The 20,492-nt window shown below is 28.8% G+C and overlaps 4 protein-coding genes across 4 annotated transcripts; all 4 read left to right on the top strand.

Annotated features, from left to right (window-relative positions):
• The first annotated feature begins 414 nt into the window (after positions 1–414).
• Positions 415–4,694, top strand: LOC132927576 (uncharacterized). Its single transcript, XM_060992127.1, has one exon. The coding sequence runs from the start codon at positions 422–424 to the stop codon at positions 3,953–3,955; it is 3,534 nt and encodes a 1,177-aa protein (XP_060848110.1). The 5' UTR covers positions 415–421; the 3' UTR covers positions 3,956–4,694.
• Positions 4,695–6,710: 2,016 nt separating this feature from the next.
• LOC132927791 (uncharacterized) lies at positions 6,711–7,667 on the top strand. Its single transcript, XM_060992380.1, has one exon. It carries the CDS (start codon positions 6,769–6,771, stop codon positions 7,399–7,401), a length of 633 nt encoding a protein of 210 aa, XP_060848363.1. The 5' UTR covers positions 6,711–6,768; the 3' UTR covers positions 7,402–7,667.
• Positions 7,668–8,533: 866 nt separating this feature from the next.
• Positions 8,534–9,419, top strand: LOC132927790 (uncharacterized). Its single transcript, XM_060992379.1, has one exon. The coding sequence runs from the start codon at positions 8,534–8,536 to the stop codon at positions 9,275–9,277; it is 744 nt and encodes a 247-aa protein (XP_060848362.1). The 3' UTR covers positions 9,278–9,419.
• Positions 9,420–11,261: 1,842 nt separating this feature from the next.
• On the top strand, positions 11,262–18,081 carry LOC132927792 (uncharacterized). The gene is made up of 5 exons (XM_060992381.1): positions 11,262–11,344; positions 11,465–11,641; positions 16,634–16,684; positions 16,789–16,970; positions 17,964–18,081. The coding sequence occupies exons 2-5, from the start codon at positions 11,476–11,478 to the stop codon at positions 18,012–18,014; spliced, it is 450 nt and encodes a 149-aa protein (XP_060848364.1). The 5' UTR covers positions 11,262–11,344; positions 11,465–11,475; the 3' UTR covers positions 18,015–18,081.
• Positions 18,082–20,492: the final 2,411 nt, after the last annotated feature.

The raw sequence follows: 20,492 nt of genomic DNA, 5'->3' as shown, positions 1-20,492 counted from the left end.
TACTAGATCAGAGAGAAAGAAAAACTGCGCTAACTTTAATTAAAAGAGACATTAAAATGTTAAAACATGAAAAATTTTTAGCAAAAACATACTCATTTGACACAGAAAAAGAAAAAAATTTAAAAGAAAGAATAAAAAAATTAAAGGAAACACAACAGCTTGTGAAAAATTATTATGCCCTTTATTCGTATACAAGTTTTGAAAGAGATAATTCAACTCATAACCTATGCAATAAATTTTATGTATTATTACGCGACATGAAAGCACTAACAGAACCTATTGATTTTATTAATTAAATTTATATTACTTGAAACATTAGATATTATTTATTTTACTCAATGATTTTTTTTATTTAATAAAAATAAAATATTTATATATATTTAAAGAGAAAAAAAAATGTTTTTTTTATTATAGCCTTACTATGAAAAGAAAAGTAATTACAAAATATCAGCGTATGAATACGTCGGGAACCGGAATGATTGAAATCGAGAGATTTAAAAAATGTTCAAAAACTTTCATCATCAAGAACAGCAAGAAATATACAGACTATAAATCATTTTTTAGTTATATTTCAGATAAGCTAATTTCTAAGTTGAAAAAATCATGTTTAAATACATCGATAAAATTTAATATACATGTTGACACTGTTTACGAACGTCCAGTAACCCATGATATTCAGGATATGGCTTTTAAAACTTCAAACATTTTAGCATGTAGTTCATCTGATTTTACTATTTTATTGAACAGAATGTTTAATAAAATATTAACTGAGGAATCAGAATTTATTGCAAAAGGTTCAGGTTGGTCACTTGTATCAATAGATGGGTTACAATTAAGAATTAATTTAGTAAACCCTTTGAAAGGAAGTTCATATATTGATTTACCTATATTTATAAAAAAAAAAAAAGCCATTATAAATGTTAGAAATAAAGATGAATATTGTTTTAAATATTCTATACTTAGCAAATATGATAAACGTTCGAATAAATCACGATTTAACCAAACGTATTTCAATATTCTAGAAAAAAAAAGTGGATTAAATTTTAAATGTATTGATTTTCCGACACCAATAAAACAAATAAAAAAATTTGAACGTCTAAACAATGTTTCAGTTAATATTTATAGTTTAAATAATAAAAGTAATATTTTTCCTTTATGTATAAGTAAAATAGAAAGAAAAAATCATTTTGATCTATTTTTATACAATAACGATAAAACATTACATTATTGTTATATTAAAGATTTCTCAAGATTTATTAGAAGTCAGAAAACTAAAAATTGTTCTAAGTTAATTATTTGTAAGAGATGTTTTACAATTTTCGGGAATAAACCGTGTAAAAGTAAACTTTGGGGTGAAGAAGGATTGATTAAACATAAGCAAATGTGTGATAAGAATGAATTAGGAAGACCAATAATGTTTGAAGAAGGAAAAGATGATGAATTCATATATTTTAAAAGTTATAAAAAAACCAATAGAATACCGTTTGTTATTTATGCTGACTTTGAATGTATTTTAAACCCTAAACAGACTATAGAGTTGAATAAAAGTAGTAAAAAATCTAAGGTTTCTAAAACCCATATTACTCATTTACATGAAATTATGAGTTATGCGTTTTATGTAAAAGTTGACTATGACAGTATAACAGAAAAGCTATTGCATCAATTTAAAATTCCAACAAAGATAATAATGTATAGAGGTAAAGATGCAGCAAAAAAGTTTATGGAAAATATGATCGATATTGGAAAAAAGATAAATGATGTATATGAAATTAATATACCAATGACTACATTGACTGAAACGGAAGAAAAACAATTTCAGAGAGCGGAGGTTTGTGAAAAATGTTTATTATCTTTTAAAAAAAATAATTTATTAAAGGTTAGAGATCACTGTCATTTTACTGGTAAATATAGACAATGCCTTTGTCTTAAATGTAATTTTGTAATAACTAATCCATCATTTGTTCCAATTTTTTTTCATAACTTATCCTACGATAGTCATTTTATAATTCGAGAACTTGGTTGTGATAATAATGATATCCATGTTATTCCGAATTCATCAGAAAAATATATATCCTTTAGCAAAGAAATTGCTCCCAGATTTAGTATAAAGTTTGTTGACACATTCCGTTTTATGGCCTCCTCATTAAGCGAACTTGCAGAAAATTTGTCTGAAGATAAATCAAGGTTTAGAGAAACTCTAAAAATATTTTCTAATAAAAAATTAGATTTAGTCACACGAAAAGGGGTTTTTCCTTATGAATATATTGATAGTTGGAGTAAATTAAATGAAACTCGTTTGCCTCCGAAATCTGTATTTTATAACTCTTTAAAAGATGAAGAAATTAATGATGATGATTATTCTCATGCTAAAAAAATATGGAGAGTATTCGATTTAAAAACTTTGGGTGAATATAGCGACCTTTACTTGAAAACTGATGTAAGTATATTAACGGATGTATTTGAAAATTTTAGAGATTTATGTTTATCTACTCTTAAACTAGATCCTGCTCATTATATGACTGCTCCAGGATTTGCTTTTGATTGTATGCTTAAATATACTAAGGTTAAATTAGAAAGATTAAAAGACTTTAACATGCTTTTGTATTTCGAAAATTCGATCCGAGGTGGAATAACTCAATCAACTAAAAGATATGCTAAAGCGAACATACCAAACATTAAAGGTTTGAACTATAATCCGAATAAACCAATTACATGGTTAACGTATCTCGATTGCGTGAATTTATATGGAAAGTCGATGTTAACTGAACTACCTTTTAAAGATTTTGAATGGGTTGATGACTTGGATATAGATGTTACAAAAATTCCAAACGATTCAAAAGTTGGTTATATATTAGAAGTCGATATTGATTACCCTAAATATTTACATAAAAAACATAACGATTTTCCATTTTTACCTTTAAACGAATGTCCTCCAAATTCAAAAGTTAAAAAATTAATTACTACGTTATCACCGAAAAAAAATTATATTATACACTATAAAAATTTGAAACAAGCAATTGCTAATGGACTTAAATTAAAAAAAATTCATCGAGCTATCCGATTTTCACAAAGTAAATGGATGGCCTCATATATTGAACTCTGTACAAATATGAGAGTAAAAGCTAAAAACAACTTTGAAAAAAATTTTTGGAAGTTATTAATTAATAGTGTTTTTGGTAAATGTATGGAAAATGTGCGTGCTAGAATTTCTTTAAAGTTGGTTTCATCAACTAGAAAAGCAAGTAAATTAATGATGAAAACTAACTTTAAAGATAGAACTATATACTCTGAAAATCTTATGGCTATTCATCAACATAAGGAAACTATTAAATTTGATAAAGCAATTTATGTAGGATTCGCAATTTTAGATGTTTCAAAAACATTTATGTATGATTTTCATTATAATGTAATGAAAAAAAAATATGGTAACAAAATAAATTCTTTATACTCGGATACAGATTCTATGGTATATGCTATTCGAACACACAATTTTTTTAATGATATAAGATATGATTTATCACCGTTTTTTGATACATCAAATTATCCTATCGATCATTATTGTTTTAGTGAAATTTATAAAAATCAGCCTGGTTATTTCAAAGATGAAATGGGTGGAAAAATTTTAAAAGAATTTGTTTCATTAAGACCGAAATTATACGCTTACAGAACTGTGGACGACATTGAGGTAAAAAAAGCTAAAGGTGTAAAAAAATATGTAATTGAAAAACATATGCAATTTAGACATTATAAAGAAATATTAAATGCATATATAAACCATAAAAATGTTGATGATAAACAAACATGTAGAAACATGAATTTTATTCAATCGAATAAACATATCGTCCATTCTAAAACAATGAATAAACTTGTATTAAGTGCTAACGATGATAAACGTTATATAATGAATGATGGGATTAAGACACTAGCGTATGGACATTACAAAATTAAAAAATAATAATAATAATAAATAAAAAAATAAATTACATACATTAAAAAAAATCTTTATTTTAAAATATCTGCTGACGATATCCACGAATTATGACTTGAATCGAAACCCATCCATTTAACAAGCATTTTATCTTTAACTTTTTTTATAATACGCTCAATTAAAAAGGTGTTCGGGAAATCAGTTAATTTAATTTCTTGTTCATAAAAACCTCCTAGAATTATATTATTTGATTCATCCTTTAGTTGATAAGTTATCGGGTTTGTATGTAAAACTTTTGTTATTGTAAAAATTTCCGTTGTCCAATTCGGTGTATATCCTTTACTAAATATATGTTTGTATTTTGATATTCTCACTTTATCATTAATTTTAAGTTTTGGTTTATAAAATGTTTTATTATCTATTTGTACATTTGATTTAATTTTACTTGTATTCATTCGAGCTTCATACGGTGTACACTTAATTGTTCTATGTTTTGTATGATTATAATTATAAATAATTTTTGTTATTGTATTATACCAATTCCATGTACCTGTTGCAGTAAAATGTTTATATATATTATTTTTAAGTGTTCGTATAACACGTTCACCAATTGAACACTTGATAACGCTATACGAACTGTAATGTTTAATTTTATATTTTTTCATTAAATCTTGAAATTGATTGTTATAAAATTCTGTACCATTATCTGTTTGTAATAATTTTGGATTAGCTTGTTTTAATATATTAAACATACCTTTTGTACATTCTTTTCCTGTTTTATTTTTCAATGATTCTACCCATACATATTTTGTGTATGTATCTATAACAACTAAAATGTATTTAAAACCAAGATTTTGATTGGAATGAGATTGCATGTCCATTAAATCAGCTTGCCAAAGGTCATCCTTAAATCGTGTTATTACACTACGTCTAGGAAATATTTTTCTTGCAGGTCGATGTAGCTCATTGGCTATACACTCTAATGTAGACATTATACTATTATATTCCTTTCACGTAATTCTTCTAAAATAGATATGATTTCATTATTTACACCAGTATTACCAGCAATTCGAGATGATGTTATAAGATTTAATCTAGTAACTAATTCATTCGGATCATCATAGTACACTAATTGTGTTTGAGGTATTACATCTTTATATAAACCGGAACCTTTCTTAGTCGTTGGCGATAAACTAAATTTAAATAGCTGACCTGTTGGAGGTTCTGTAATTTTAGAACTATTCGTAGGAGAAGAAAAATCAAATGAAGCATTTTTTATGTTTGAATCATCAATAACGTTTCTTCGTTTAGCGCTTGAACTAGATAAAAAGTTATCAAATTGTTTTAAATTTAATCGGGAATTTGGAGTTTTAATTTTTGCGTTATTAATTTTTAATATTTCCTCGTTTAATTGTTTTTCTTCAATTTTCATTCGTTCATAAAGAGGTTTTACAACATTCATCCATTTGAAATATCCTGAAGTTTTAGGTTTCCCGTCTGCTTTTAAAAAGACTTTAGTTATTTTTAAAATATTATAATATGATTCCATGTCTTCCATAGTCATATTTTTTGGTACTTTTTCACATAATAAAGACCAAAGTCCTTTAGTCCAAGGATAGTAATTATCGAGCAAGTGTAATTTACCGTGTTCGAAAGTAACAGGCATATTTGATATTTTAAGTTGATTATTAACCGCATCGTAATGCATACCATAAGATTTATCATAACGTTGTGATTTAGGATTTGAAATTAAAAAATTGTCAAACGATGAATTCAGTACACTATCGCTATCTTCATCACTAGCGTACACGGTTTCTTCTTTTTTGATAGTGTCGGAAATATGTGAAGTGTTTTTTTCTGACAGTGTACTCAATGGTTCCAGTAAAGGTTTAAATGTATCACGAAAATAGTTATCAGAATCTATAATACCACGCTTCATATCCATTATTTTACGTTTGATATTTTTTTTTGATGTTACCAAATTTTCTAACAAAACTTTGTCTTTATTCATTGCAAATAATAAACTTGATATAACTGCTTCATCCGACTTTAGATAATACTATGCAGATTTTAATACTATTACAACTGTATTTATATTATTATTTTATTTTAATGAAAGAATGGAAACCACATCTATATCTACCTTCATTCATTTCATGTGTTTTATCGATAACCATAAATCCATAATCATTATGATTCCAACATAGATGAGAAATTTTCCGAAATTCAGAGAAATCCATATCTGCTGATGAATGGTCATTGAATATATGGCGTAAATTCGTATCATCTTGTTTAAGTATTATTAAAAAGTTTGAGTTATCTCTTACTAACTGTTTTGGTATTTTAGAATATGTTTGTGCTAAATAAAATACAGAACTAGCACCTGAATGTCTACACATTGAGAAGAATTCTCTAATTACAGATTGTGGATCACAAATCACGTCATCAAAAATTATGATAGAATTTTTCTTAGTTAAGTTTGGTTTTATAACTTTATCAGCACTTGAAAAAATGAAAAAATTGGCACCTTTTATATCATCTATTATTTTTTTTAGTAAAACATATTTTTCTTGATTAGAAGTTTTAGAGTATAAATAGATATTCTCAAATCTTAATCCGTTTTCATGCGTGATTAGGTTATACATTATATTTGTTTTACCTGAACCACTAGGACCAACTATAATAGCACGTATAGTATCAGGTAATAATGGTCCGTGTCTTGATGGTTTCTTTATTATTTGAGCATCTACATTTAAAATATCTAATTTATCTTTCTGTACAATCAAATCCATTTTCTTATAAATACTCTAGAATTTTCAAATTATAATCAGTTATAGATAATGCGTTCAACACGTAAGTGGGAATCAGATAAGACTGGCAAAGGTTTCGTAAATTTCCTTATAAATAGTCTCCCGTTTGAAGCCCATGTTCCAAAATATCAGTATTGTGGACCTGGTACGAAATTAAAAAAGAGGTTAGATCGTGGCGATAAAGGAATAAACCCATTGGATACTGCATGTCGTGATCACGATATTGTGTATGAAACTAGCAAAAATTTAGAAGATAGACATAACGCTGATAAGGTGTTAGAACTCCGTGCTTGGGAAAGATTTAAAGCAAAAGATACACCTAGAAAAGAGAAAATTGTAGCGTACGCAGTAGCTAACACAATGAAAGCTAAAAGAAAAATAGGTATGGGCTGTAAAGGTAAACGGGGACGTGTTAATAAAATAAAAAATGGGACACGAGCTGCGATAAAAAAAAAAAAGGTTAAGAAAAATTATAGAGGTAAAAGAATGATTCTAGCACCGGGTCAGACAGGTGGTGCAATTCCCTTAATACCTATTTTCGCAGGATTATCAGCACTTGGTAGTTTAATGTCTGGAAGTGCTAGTGTATATAATGCAATCCAAAATTCAAAAAGAAAAAAAGGTAACGGATTAAAAAATAAAGGATCAAGAAAAAAAAACTGATGAAAACGTTACCTAACAGACCACTTACATCTAGAGATATTATAAAATATGTTACAAAGTTTAATATCAATCATTTCCGTGGCGTCTTTTCACGAGATGACTTGCCTAAAAAACCTCATCAGATTGAATGTGGTATATTAAACTTAGACGTATCTTCAGGTGATGGAAGTCATTGGGTAGCGTTTTATAAAAATAAAGATAAAGTTATTTATTTTGATAGCTTCGGTGATTTACCTCCACCAATTGAATTACAAAAATACTTTAAGGGAAACAAAATTATATATAACTATTCAAATTATCAAGATTATAACACATTTAATTGCGGACATTTATGTCTTGATTTTTTACAATGTATGAATCAATCACATTAAGTTTGACAGGTAATGATACTACATTATCTGCAAATTATTTTCCATCTCTAAACGTCAACGAGGACTCGGAAATAGCTTTGATATGTTTACAAACGTTTAATTCATTTCCGAACATAAATTCAACTAATAACAGATTGGAAATAGAAGTTATCGGAGACACAGATAATAGATTTATTGAAAATGCGAAATTTGTATATGAATTTGAAGAAGGTTATTATGACATTGATGATATTAACAATAAAATTGGTAAAGAGTTATTAACCTTTAATAAACTAAAGAGAACATATTTATCATTCAGTATGATTATGGATCATATAGATTTTAGAACACATATAAGATGTGATGGAAGGCTATATTTTGATATTCCAAACAGTATAGGCTCTGTATTAGGGTTTGAAAAAAAAAAATATTTTTCACGCGATGATCTTCACCGATCAGAAAAAGCTGTAAATTTGAACACAATTAATTGTATAAAAGTATTGTGTAATGTTTCACAAGGTTCATTCAACAATCATCTTCAAAGTCATTCAATTTATGAGTTTTTTCCGACCGGTAGAACAGGAACAAAAGTGACTCAATCACCACTAAACCTTATATATTATAAACTTAACAAAATAAATATCGATTCAATAACTATTCAATTAGTTGATCAGAACAATAAACCGATTGATAATTTCAAGGAGACATTAACAGTTGTTCTACATATTAAACGTCATGGATCTTAAAACTAATTTAAATTTAAAGTTTTTCTAGAAATAAATATGTATGAATCAATCACATTAAGTTTAACTGGGAATGAAACCACACTATCTTCAAATTATTTCCCGTCTCTAAACGTGTACGAAGACTCTGAAATAGCTTTGTTATGTTTACAAACGTTCAATTCGTTTCCAAACATAAATTCTTCTAATAACAAATTTGCAATACAAGTAATAGACGAGTATAATAATAATAATAATGAAAATATATGTTATATTGCATTAAAAACGGGATGTTACGAAATTGTAGATATTAACCGTCAAATTAAGAAGCAAATAAATTCTTACAATGAAGAAAATGGTACAAAAATAACATTCGATATTTCAGTTGACCATAATGATTTTAGATCATACATACAATGTAATGGTATAATTATGTTTAATATGATTAATGGGATAGCACCCATATTAGGATTTGAAAAACGAGACTATCCTCCGGAGTATGTAACTCATCGATCGGAAAAAGCTGTAAATTTAAACACAATTAATTCTATAAAAGTGATGTGTAATATAGCTCAAGGATCATTCAACAATCACCTTCAAAGTCATACGATTTACGAGTTTTTTCCGAGTGAAAAGACTGGGACAAAAGTTGTTCAATCACCGCCAAATTTAATATATTATAAATTAAATAAAATAAATATTGATTCAATAACTGTACAATTAGTTGATCAGGATTTTAATCAAATCGAAAATTTTGGTGAGACATTAACAGTTGTGTTACATATTAAACGTTACGGTTCTTAAGATGGGATTAAAATTCAATATAAACCCATTACTTCACGTTAATCGAGCTAGTCACACAACTAAAGTGTTACCGATAACACCGACTAAAGTAAAAAAATTAACGGTGAAAAATAAAAAAATTTTAAAGGCTCTTGGTTATAAACTAAATCATAATGCCTGAAAGTGATATTTTGGATATAAGTTCACGGTTCGAAACGGATTCTAAAATTACGAAAATTGAATATCATTCATATACACCGTATACAACTTCATTTAATAATAATGATGAAATACGTATATCAATCCAGCAAACAGATGTTTATCCGTATCTGCATGAAAGTTTTATATTTATAGAAGGTTCAATATCAGATGCTACAAAAGTAAAACTTTCTAATAATGGTTTTTCCTATCTTTTTGAACAAATACGACTTGAAATCAATGGGATAGAAGTAGATAGCACACGTGCACTTGGTATTACAAGCTCATTGAAAGGTTATCTATCAGGTACGCCAGATAACTTTAATTGTTATGAAAATGCGGGTTGGATTTTTAAAAATAATACAAACCCTGTAAATGTTAATGGTGAATTTAGTGCCTGCATTCCGCTGAAATATTGGTTAGGTATATTTGAAGACTTTAAAAAAATATTAGTTAATTCTAGATTAGAACTAATATTAACTCGAAGTCATAGTGATTTAAATGTGCTAAACGTAAAAACTAGTGGAAGTGCTACTTCTGGAAAAGTTGTTTTGAATAAAATTGTTTGGAAGGTACCACATATCACTGTTGATGATGAAGAAAGGTTGAAATTATTAAAACTTATAGAAAAAGAAAAAAGTTTGTTTATCCCGTTCAGATCTTTTGAAACCTTTGAATATCCTGAACTCGGGACCACTAAAAAAGTTGTATGGAACCTGAAAACTGCTTCGAAATTAGAAAAACCTCGTTTCATAATAATTGGGTTACAAAAGGGGCGTAAAAATTCAATAGAAAAAGATTGTAGTGTATTTGATCATTGTAATCTAACAAATGTAAAAGTTTTATTAAACTCAATAGCTTATCCGTATGATAACTTAAATTTAGATTTTTCTAAAAATAATTTTACCTTATTATATGATATGTATACATCATTTCAAGAATCATACTACGAAAAAAATATTCGGAACCCAATATTAAGTCCTTCTACTTTTCTAACAAACGCTCCAATTGTAGTTATCGATACTTCGAAACAGAATGATTCAGCAACAGCTTCATCAGTAGATGTTCAACTAGAAATTGAATCATCAGAACCTCTTACAGGTGTAACTGCTTATTGTTTATTAATTCATGATCGTATTGTAGAATATGTACCTTTCACTAGAGAAGTAAGAAAACTAGTATAAATAATTTAGAATTAAGGATGTATAATATTTGATGAAAAAACATATTATTAAATTATTTTTTTTATTTTAATCAAACAGTGTTCTTATTCAATAAAAAAAACAATTATTTTTTAAAAAAAAGTGTGTAAAAATCAATTCTAGATGTGTTTTTTCGTGTTACAGGGAAAAAAAAAATGGCTTGAGGCGGATAGTCCCGCTTGATTTTTTAAAATCTCCCTGCCTAAAAGTGCTCAGAACATACATTATGGTTTTTGAAAAAACAGTGTTTTTTCGTGTTACAGGGAAAAAAAAAATGGCTTGAGGCGGATAGTCCCGCTTGATTTTTTAAAATCTCCCTGCCCAAAAGTGCTCAGAACATACATTATGGTTTTTGAAAAAACAGTGTTTTTCGTGTTACAGGGAAAAAAAAAATGGCTTGAGGCGGATAGTCCCCCTTAAACTTTTAAAATCTCCCTGCCCAAAAGTGCTCAGAACATACATTATGGTTTTTGAAAAAACAGTGTTTTTCGTGTTACAGGGAAAAAAAAAAATGGCTTGAGGGGGAAAGTCCCCCTTAAACTTTTAAAATCTCCCTGCCCAAAAGTGCTCAGAACATACAAATACATACTACTTGCTCGTATCACACGCCAGTTAAAAATTGCCATAACGGGTTTCCACCAAGGACAAGTTACCTCTTCTGCCATCTCTATTCACATTCTTTCGCTTGGTAAGTAACGGCGATGACATTATTATTATTACAGTGATAAATATACTGTCTTATAGCACATATATCTAATAAATTATTGTTTTTGTTTTTGTTTTTTTATCGCAATGAACCTTATTGCAGTATCTACCATAATGCATCGGTCTGCGGGATTGACGATTAGAAAACTGTGCGGCGAACTTGAATGCCCCAAATACCATTTGTGCCAGGTTCACGATCTACAATGCTACCCATGTCCATCGTATTGCAATGAGACATCGCACAACTTTGACGTTAATATATGCGAACGACAGTGCCAAGGTAAGTTTATATTATAGGTATAACCACCGTTAAAGAATCAAGAAATATGTTCATATACCAATATGTTTTTGTTTTTACGATTTTGAGAATTAAACACGTATAACACAGTGGATAAATTACTCTTTTTTTAACAATAAGTCTCGGCTACAACTGATGGATATATCCGTATAGGTTTAAGATACACCATTACTGGTTGCACGTAAGTGATGTATGGAGTATATGATAATTTACAATACATTTATTTAATCGAGGTCTTTTATTCTAGAAAGTATATTTAAATATTTTTTAATTCATTTAAATCCGGAAACTATTCCAATAACAATAATAATTATAATAATTAGATCTCGCCACGTCTGTTCATTCGTTATATTATTAAATTATACCTAGCCATCTTTTACATAGCCTCGATAAAGTGTTATTAATTTTACTTATTGTAATAAAATCAGCAGTAATTTAAGTGAAATCAACCATGTCGCCTTTTTTTTGTGAAAAAGAAAGTAATTAATTAATTTGTAATGATTCAGTGATAGCGCGCGCGCACTTATTAATCTTAATCTATACTAAACCAACTCTCTACCCTAGATTAATGTCTGTTCGCCGATATTAATTACCAACGTAATTACACAGGTACGATTTTATATTGTTATTGTTGTATTGTTTTTGTATTGTTATATCTACATAACTTATACCATACTTCAACGATTATTTATTACAACAGTGTGTCATAACGAGTGTATTATCGCCGAATAAGTCCAAATGTCTCACGAATTATATTAAATGGTACATAATATTCTAAAATTTTCCAATTTTTGCATATTTTGATAAATAAAATGCATATTTTACAATTTTTTATTGCATATATATCCTAGCCCTGATTATTATTATTATTTTTTATGTATGTTAACATTGTTAATTACCTGTGTTTTGTAATAACTAATTTTATTATGTCTAACATCATGTCTCAAAATTTCTTTTACCTGAAATGGTACAAATTGTCCGCCATGTAAATTTTATTACTTTCTGAAATAGTACAAACTGTCCACGGTTTTCATTTTTTCCGGGTACAAAGTGTCCTACAACACTGATTTATAGTAGCGACGTGATATTGGTTGGTGGTCTTACTTTGTTATTTTTTCTCATTGCCTTAGTATACGATTTGAAGGGTAATCCCAAAAGAAATGTTGGTATTGTTATCTGTTGCTTGTACGTATGAAGGTAATAAATAATGATTTATAGTAACCATGGCTGTGCACAAGCACAATTGTTCAGTATAAATAGTATAATGCATTTGAGAAACCGGCGTCGGGAAAGTGGCGTCCCCATCGCCCAGGGCACTTATGTTCAGTGCTTTGCAGTAACCCTATCCTGACCTTAATTGGTTGGGGTAGTCTGGTCCTCCAGGTTGGGGGTTAAGCGAAGGGCCAACGACCCTTCCTTGTAAAAAAAAAATATTGTTAAGAAACCAAAAACCACTAAGCCTCGGAAATCGTTTGATAATTTGGATTACAGACCTGGAAACCAGACCGGACATGCTGGAATTTTGAGATTTGGAACATAGAATATCAGAACTCTGTATAAACCAGGTTCTTTACAATGCGTATTAAAGGAAATTAACCGATACAATGTTGATATAGTGGGATTGCAGGAGATTAAATGGCCAGGATCGGGCAATCTCAAATCCGAAAATATGACAGTGTTCTTTAGCGGAAAGAACAATAGAAAACACGAGAATGGGGTTGGTTTTGTAATTAAGTCATCCGTGTCGAGATTAGTAAAGAAATTTGAACCGATCAATGACCGAATATGCTACATAGTATTAACTGGGAAAACATTTGACACAGTGATCGTCAATTGTTATGCCCCAATGGAAACAGCAGATTGTGAACTAAAGGTTCTTTTTTACGATGACCTTGATAGAGTACTTGACAATATCCCTAGAGAAAGCATAAAAATAGTAGTAGAAGATTTTAATGCTCAAGTAGGGCGGGAGAATATCTTCAAACCAATTGTGGGCAAAGAAAGTTTGCACCAAGAAAGCAACAATAATGGTATGAGATTAATTAGTCTTTGCACAGATAAAGGGTTGGTAATAAGCAGTACGCAGTTCCAACGAAAAGATATATATATAAACATACTTGGATTGCCCCAGGTGGCCAATACAAAAGCCAGATAGATCATGTAGTGATTGAAAAAAAAGATTTAAATCTAGTATAAATTCCGTAAGAAGCTATAGAGGAGCGGATGGCGACACTGACCATTACCTGGTTATTAGTTCATTAAAAGTGAAACTGTCAAGACAATGGAGTATGAACCAAAAAGGAATAAAGAAAAATGCTCGATTAGATATGGACAAAATAAAAAACCAGGAAGAAATAACTGCCTACCATAATAATCTTAACAATATCCTGGAATCAAATAAACTGGATACGGAGCCTGATAGTGAAAAAGGGTGGAATATCATCAAGGAAGCTGTTAATAAAGCGGCCTATTTGTTTAAGAAAAAAACACTAACCAGAGAGAAACCATGGTTTGATGACGAATGTAGAGACGTTACAGAAAAGCGAAGTAAAGCTAGACAGGAAATGATCCAGGACCCAACGCCGGAAATTGTGGAAAGATATCAGGATCTCAGAAAAATTGCAAGTAAGAAAATAAGAAACGTAAAGAGACAGTATGAAAAACAAAAAATAAGAAACATAGAAGAACACAGAAGGAATCCACGGCTATTTTTCGGAAAATGCAGATCTATCAAGGAGGGTTTTAAAGCCAAAACCAACATAGTTAAAGATGCTCATGGCTGTTTGATTACAGAGGAATCAAATATAGTTGAAGAATTCCGGAAACATTTCAAAGAATTACTGAGTACTACTAACGAGGATGTACAGCCAGAATTACCAGAACCAGAATATGAAGAAATAACACAGATAATTAAATCTCTAAAAAACAATAAGGCACCGGGGGAGGATAATATCAATGCGGAATTAATTAAAACAGCTAACCCAAAATTAATATCAAAGATTTGGCTGTTGATCAAGGAAATATGGGTAAGTGGAAAAGTCCCGAACGACTGGAAAACAGCGATCATTTGCCCGATATATAAAAAAGGAGACCCGATGGAAACATCAAACTATAGAGGAATCTCACTTTTAGACACCTGCTATAAAGTTCTGTCGATAAAAATCCTGCGAAGGCTTGAAGTCTATACTAACGACATAATTGGAGACTACCAAAGCGGCTTTATGAGAGGGAAATCTACAACATATCCCATTTTTAGTATCAGACAATTGTTAGAAAGGTACTATGAGTATGGTAGAGAAGTGCATCTTTGTTTCGTGGACTTCAAACAGGCGTACGACAGTATTATAAGGAGAAAACTATGGGAAGCACTGGAGGAATTTGGTATACCAACCAAACTAATCCAGCTGATAAAAGAGTGCAATACCGAAACAAAATGTAGAGTAAAATTTGCAAATACACTGTCAGAAAGTTTTGAAGTCAGGGCTGGCCTAAAACAGGGAGAAGCGCTTCTCCAATACTTTTCAATTTGGCTTTAGAAAAAGTAATTAGATCCCTTCCTGCTAGACAAAATATGGAAATTTTGGAACAGAACACTATTTTAGCATACGCAGATGATATCGTAATAATTGGTAGTTCTCGAATTGATGTGGAAATGAGAACTGCGGACCTAATCAAAGCAGCAGAACCTATAGGAATAAAAGTCAATCAAGAAAAGACCAAATACCTAGTAGTATCAAGAGAAGATAGGGCTCTGGATGATATGCTAGTGGATGGATATGTATTCCAACAAGTAACAGATTTCAAGTATCTAGGAACTAATATAAACAACCGTAACAATATGCACAACGAAATCAAATTGAGAATTGCATCAGGAAACAAGGGATATTATGCACTTGCGAAATTGTTTAAGTCGAAACTTTTGTCCAGGAAGTCAAAAGAATATTTATATTCCAGCTTTTTACGACCGGTCTTGACGTATGGCTGTGAAACCTGGTCGGTAACTAAGGGAGATGAGGAGAAGTTACACATATTTGAAAGAAAAGTACTACGTCGAATATATGGCCCTGTAATTGAGAATGGGGAATATAGAAGAAGAACTAACCAAGAAATATACCAAATGTTCAATAAACCCATTATAAGTTCGTATCTAAAAAGCAAAAGGTTAGAATGGGCGGGTCATATTTGGAGATCGGACGGTATTGCAAAAAATATTTTCATTGGAAGATTAAACGGTAAAAGACCTAGACAAAGATGGGAGGACAGAGTGAAAACGGATCTCACGGAAGTCTCAGAAGAATTAATAAGGATTGAAGATAGTGAAGACAGAGATAGGTGGAAAGATGTGGTTGAGGCAGCGAAGGTCCTAAACGGACTGTAAAAGCTCTAAAAAAAAAAAAAAAAAAATGCATTTGAGAGACGCGCGTTCAAATTTCAAATAATAAATACGTGTTACATTATTTCAAAATATAAAACAGTTTTATTTTTCAGGCATTATAATAAAATTATTGTAAATATATATTAACTAAATAAAGAAATGTAATTTAAAAATTTTAATTATACAACTACAACAGCTAATTTAACACTGCATAGGTCGCGTACCTTAATAGGAAGTCGGTAGTCGCGTCCTACAATTTAAATTTTACCTGTCCGTACAAAGTGTCTGTGTTATGCAGATTAAACAATTGGCCATAAAAAAATACCCCTTACCCTTATAACAGCCAAAAACCACGATTACACCTACACGCCAAATACCTATGGATTATCTTTTTTAATTAAACACAAATAGAAAAATTTGTGAGCCAAAACAAAGTTCATGTACGAAATTAAGATAGTAAAAATTGTTTCATATTTTTATTATTACCTAATATAAATATAGAAGTACATATTTTAAATTAAAATTTATATACATTATATATATTTATATTTATAACAACTGATTAGCATTAATTTATTTTTTTTAAATTTTTTGAGCAGATCACATTCATGATTTTATTCAGCATTATGTGAGAGCTGACGAAATACAAGGTGAGCAAATGCCTACAGTTATAAATGTATAGTACCTTACGGGTACTTAATAGTTATCACTTTTTTAATAACTCATAAAAAATTTTATTTTACGTCGAATTCAGATTCACTTCAAGAATTGGAGATCTTGAAATTTTGGATGCTGTGTTTAACAGTATTGACGGTCATTGCATTAATATCAATGTTTTTCGCTTCTGTGTTTTTATGGACCCGCAAGAGGAAGACACTGAACATTGAGAACGGGGGCAAAGAATCACGATTAAAAAATAATATGTTTTCTGTAAAGGTAACAATATACAATATACAATATATATAGGTATACAATATAGCTACCTATATTTTTTATTATTGTAACTTATCTTAGAACTATAGGAACTTATAGCATATTTTTCAATAATTATTCAATTCATAGCTAATTATATAGAAATTTTTATCATAGTACTAAAAAATTTAAAGCAAACATTTTTATTTCGAATATTCAGTTGATGTTTCCATATAGATAAGTGTGTATATTTTGTAATATTTGTATTTTAAGTACATATTTTACATATTTTATTCAAAAAAAAATTTTAAACAATATGTGAAAAAGACAATAATATTTTATACATACTATACAATATTTAATTTAAATTTTCTAGAAATTGGAAAGTATTAGATTAAAATGATTAAAAAACAGTTGTTAAATAATCCATCTACTATGTGTTTTCTCAATTATTTATATATTGTAAAAAACATAAAACCGGTTGATACAGAATACGCATATATTACGGTAAACTGATGACAATACGTCTTACGTCAATATAATTGTTTTAATATTTTAGACTAAACAGTAGTGATAGTTTTGGGTTTTTTAATGAAAAATAAAATATTCTTAAAGCATATTTTAACATTTTTGCGTATTTTTTAGAGCAGAAAATGCATGTATATTTTAAGGTATTTTTGAAGATGAAGAAATTTATAATGCAAACTATCTTTAAGATGTTTTACAGAGTTCAAAGAAGACTACTTCTATTTTGAAAATTATAAATAGCTCTATATTTCATTTATTAGGACATCACTTATGACACAAAATTCCTATATTGTAATAATCCAATATTGAATCGTGTGATGATTGTAGCTTTATGTCTTGAAAATTAAATGTTAAGTTAATAATAGAATTTTTAAAAGGCTTCCCCTCCCCCCCCAAAAAATCAAGTTTGTAAATATGCCACTGTCTACGTGTTTCTATATAAGAGTTTTTATTCTAAAGATTGTGTGTGTTTTTTTTTCTTTTACACAGTTCAAAGACAACGCGGTCAGTATACTCAACGAGACAATTGACAACCCGTAGACTGAGAAAACGATGTCAGCGCGAACAACGATGAGCTCATCATTCAATCCCCAGGCCAGCACAATAGACACCAAACAAGCTGCCCTGCGTAGATGTCACACTTGAAACTCAGGAGTTTATCGGCTACGACAACTTGGGGGGTGTGGAAAATGTCCTCCATGTTCCATCGTAAACTATAACTGACAATATTTTATAAAAGTGTATATAATTAAATTTGTATTATAGTGTATAGATAGATTATATCTATTATTAACTTTTTATTAATATTTTACAATAATACAATATTTGCCTAATAAGTAATAATATATTCTAGTGTATTTATCTCCTGTAAGCAAATCTTAAGTTAGTAGTAGAGTTAATTATGGAAATTTTACATTATATTATAATCTTTGGGTTCAATATAAGAACCTTGTTCAGAAAAATATTGAAAACGTTTGTGTTCAGTTTTGAAAACTATTAAAGCACCTTTTACTATTTGAATAAAGTTAGTGAAATTACTTAAACATTCTTCAAAAAATTGCCCTTCACATAACATTTGTTCAACATAAGTTTTAATACAAATAGCAATACCCATAGAAAAATCTGTTTCCATCACATAAACCTCAATTTATATAACATTTCTGGGCATGATGGGATTAGCATATAAGCAAGAAAGAAATTGACCTAATATTAATATTTGATTCAATATTATAGATGGATTAATAAAATTTATTCTACTATTAATTTCATCTTGAGGAACAAAATCAAATATATGATTTAAATGTTGGAAAATCAAAATGTTTAAAAAGGCTCTTTTTGCTATCAAGATATTTTTTACATAAAAAAAAATACTTAGTTAACTGCTTAATTTTTAATTATAATTAAAAAAAATTATAAAAAATATATAAATAATAATAATGTAATATAATAACTTTTTTTTCTTTTTGTGCCATCACATGGAGGCTGAACTGTTTGCACATTACATTACTTAGCCTAAATATATAACATACTAGCTAGTTCACTTGAAAATAAAATAATACTGAAATTGCTTGTTTTTTTTTAATTATGATGATAGATAAAAAAATATATAAATAATAAAATATAATATAATAACCAGTTCATTTGATAATAAAATAATACTGAAATAGTGAAATTGTTTTTATATTATTCATAAGCTCTTTCCTACATCTGATAAGAATGTGTTAACTGCTGTAAAGTTTTTGTCAAATGTATCTTGCAAATTATAAAAACCTTTTAAAATAAAATACCAAACTGCATCACATACAATAGAATACTCTGCATTAAATGTTATAAAAATCTTAAAACAACAACCAACCGTGACAGCAATTGAATTTAATTGATAGAATATGTTATCAATGACAACTAAGTAGGTAATTGGAAATTTCTTTTAGTGTAGGAATATGATGAATGGTTGAAGCGTATGGGCCAATCCTACTAGTTTTAATAGTAGTTTGAACCTCAGCATTACTTCCTACATGAGTTATAAATCTATCTCTTGTTTCTTACTTAGATGGTCGTCATTGTATGTTCCATTTCTTCCTTCTTAAAATCAAAACACCTATCAAAAAAGGGAGACAAAGTAAAACAGCAATGTTAGACAATTCTTCGTTATCTGTGATAAATAAATATTATTATTATTATTATGAACCAACAATGAAATAAAATAATATATAATTTAATTGATATTAACTTGATTATTAAATTTAGAAATTAAAGTGAAATTAATAGGGATTACTAACCTTCAACCGCTAATTGTACGTAATCACATAAAATTTGTATGATCGTATTATCTTTAGTTTTTTAATTTTTTCATCAGTCATTTCTAATATCTTTTTCTTAAATAATGGAATACTTTGATAAAGCTTGTTGGAATAACTAGGATAAACAACATTAAGGTTAGGTTATAATCATAGGCGGAGATCCTGTGAAATATTGAGGGGGGCTCAAATATTTGGTAGTAAATGGACGCCCAACAATCATTTTTACATTTAATAACTCATTAAAATAATTAAAAATTTTCATTATTATACCTATTAGTTATTACCTACTAATTAGAATACTCACAAACAAAAAAAACTAAAATAAAATACAATTGCTATTTTCAATTTAATTTTATTAACCTGTTACACTTTTTTTCAAATATATTTAAAATAGTGTCATTATTTAACAATTTAGTTTTATCTTTTTCAATATATAAGATTGATAGTTCATTAATTTTTTTTTGTTGTATTGATGTCCTTAACCAGGGTTTTATTTTTCTCATAGCAGAAAAACTTCTTTTGCACGTAGCAGAACTAATTGGTAGTGTTAAAGCTAGTTTGAACATATTACAAAAATTAGGAAACACTTGAAGTGAAATATTCTTTTTAATATCTTCAACCTATTTCAGGTTTAACTAGGTAGTTCTTATCAACCATCATTTCTGACCTTAGACTTTGTTGACAAATATTTAAACCCGGTAAATCCTATAGAGTAAAC

Source organism: Rhopalosiphum padi, chromosome 3, assembly GCF_020882245.1.
Source record: "Rhopalosiphum padi isolate XX-2018 chromosome 3, ASM2088224v1, whole genome shotgun sequence".
NCBI lineage: Eukaryota > Metazoa > Arthropoda > Insecta > Hemiptera > Aphididae > Rhopalosiphum > Rhopalosiphum padi.
Note: the sequence above shows the minus strand (reverse complement) of the source record. Positions and strands in the feature narration are given on the sequence as shown.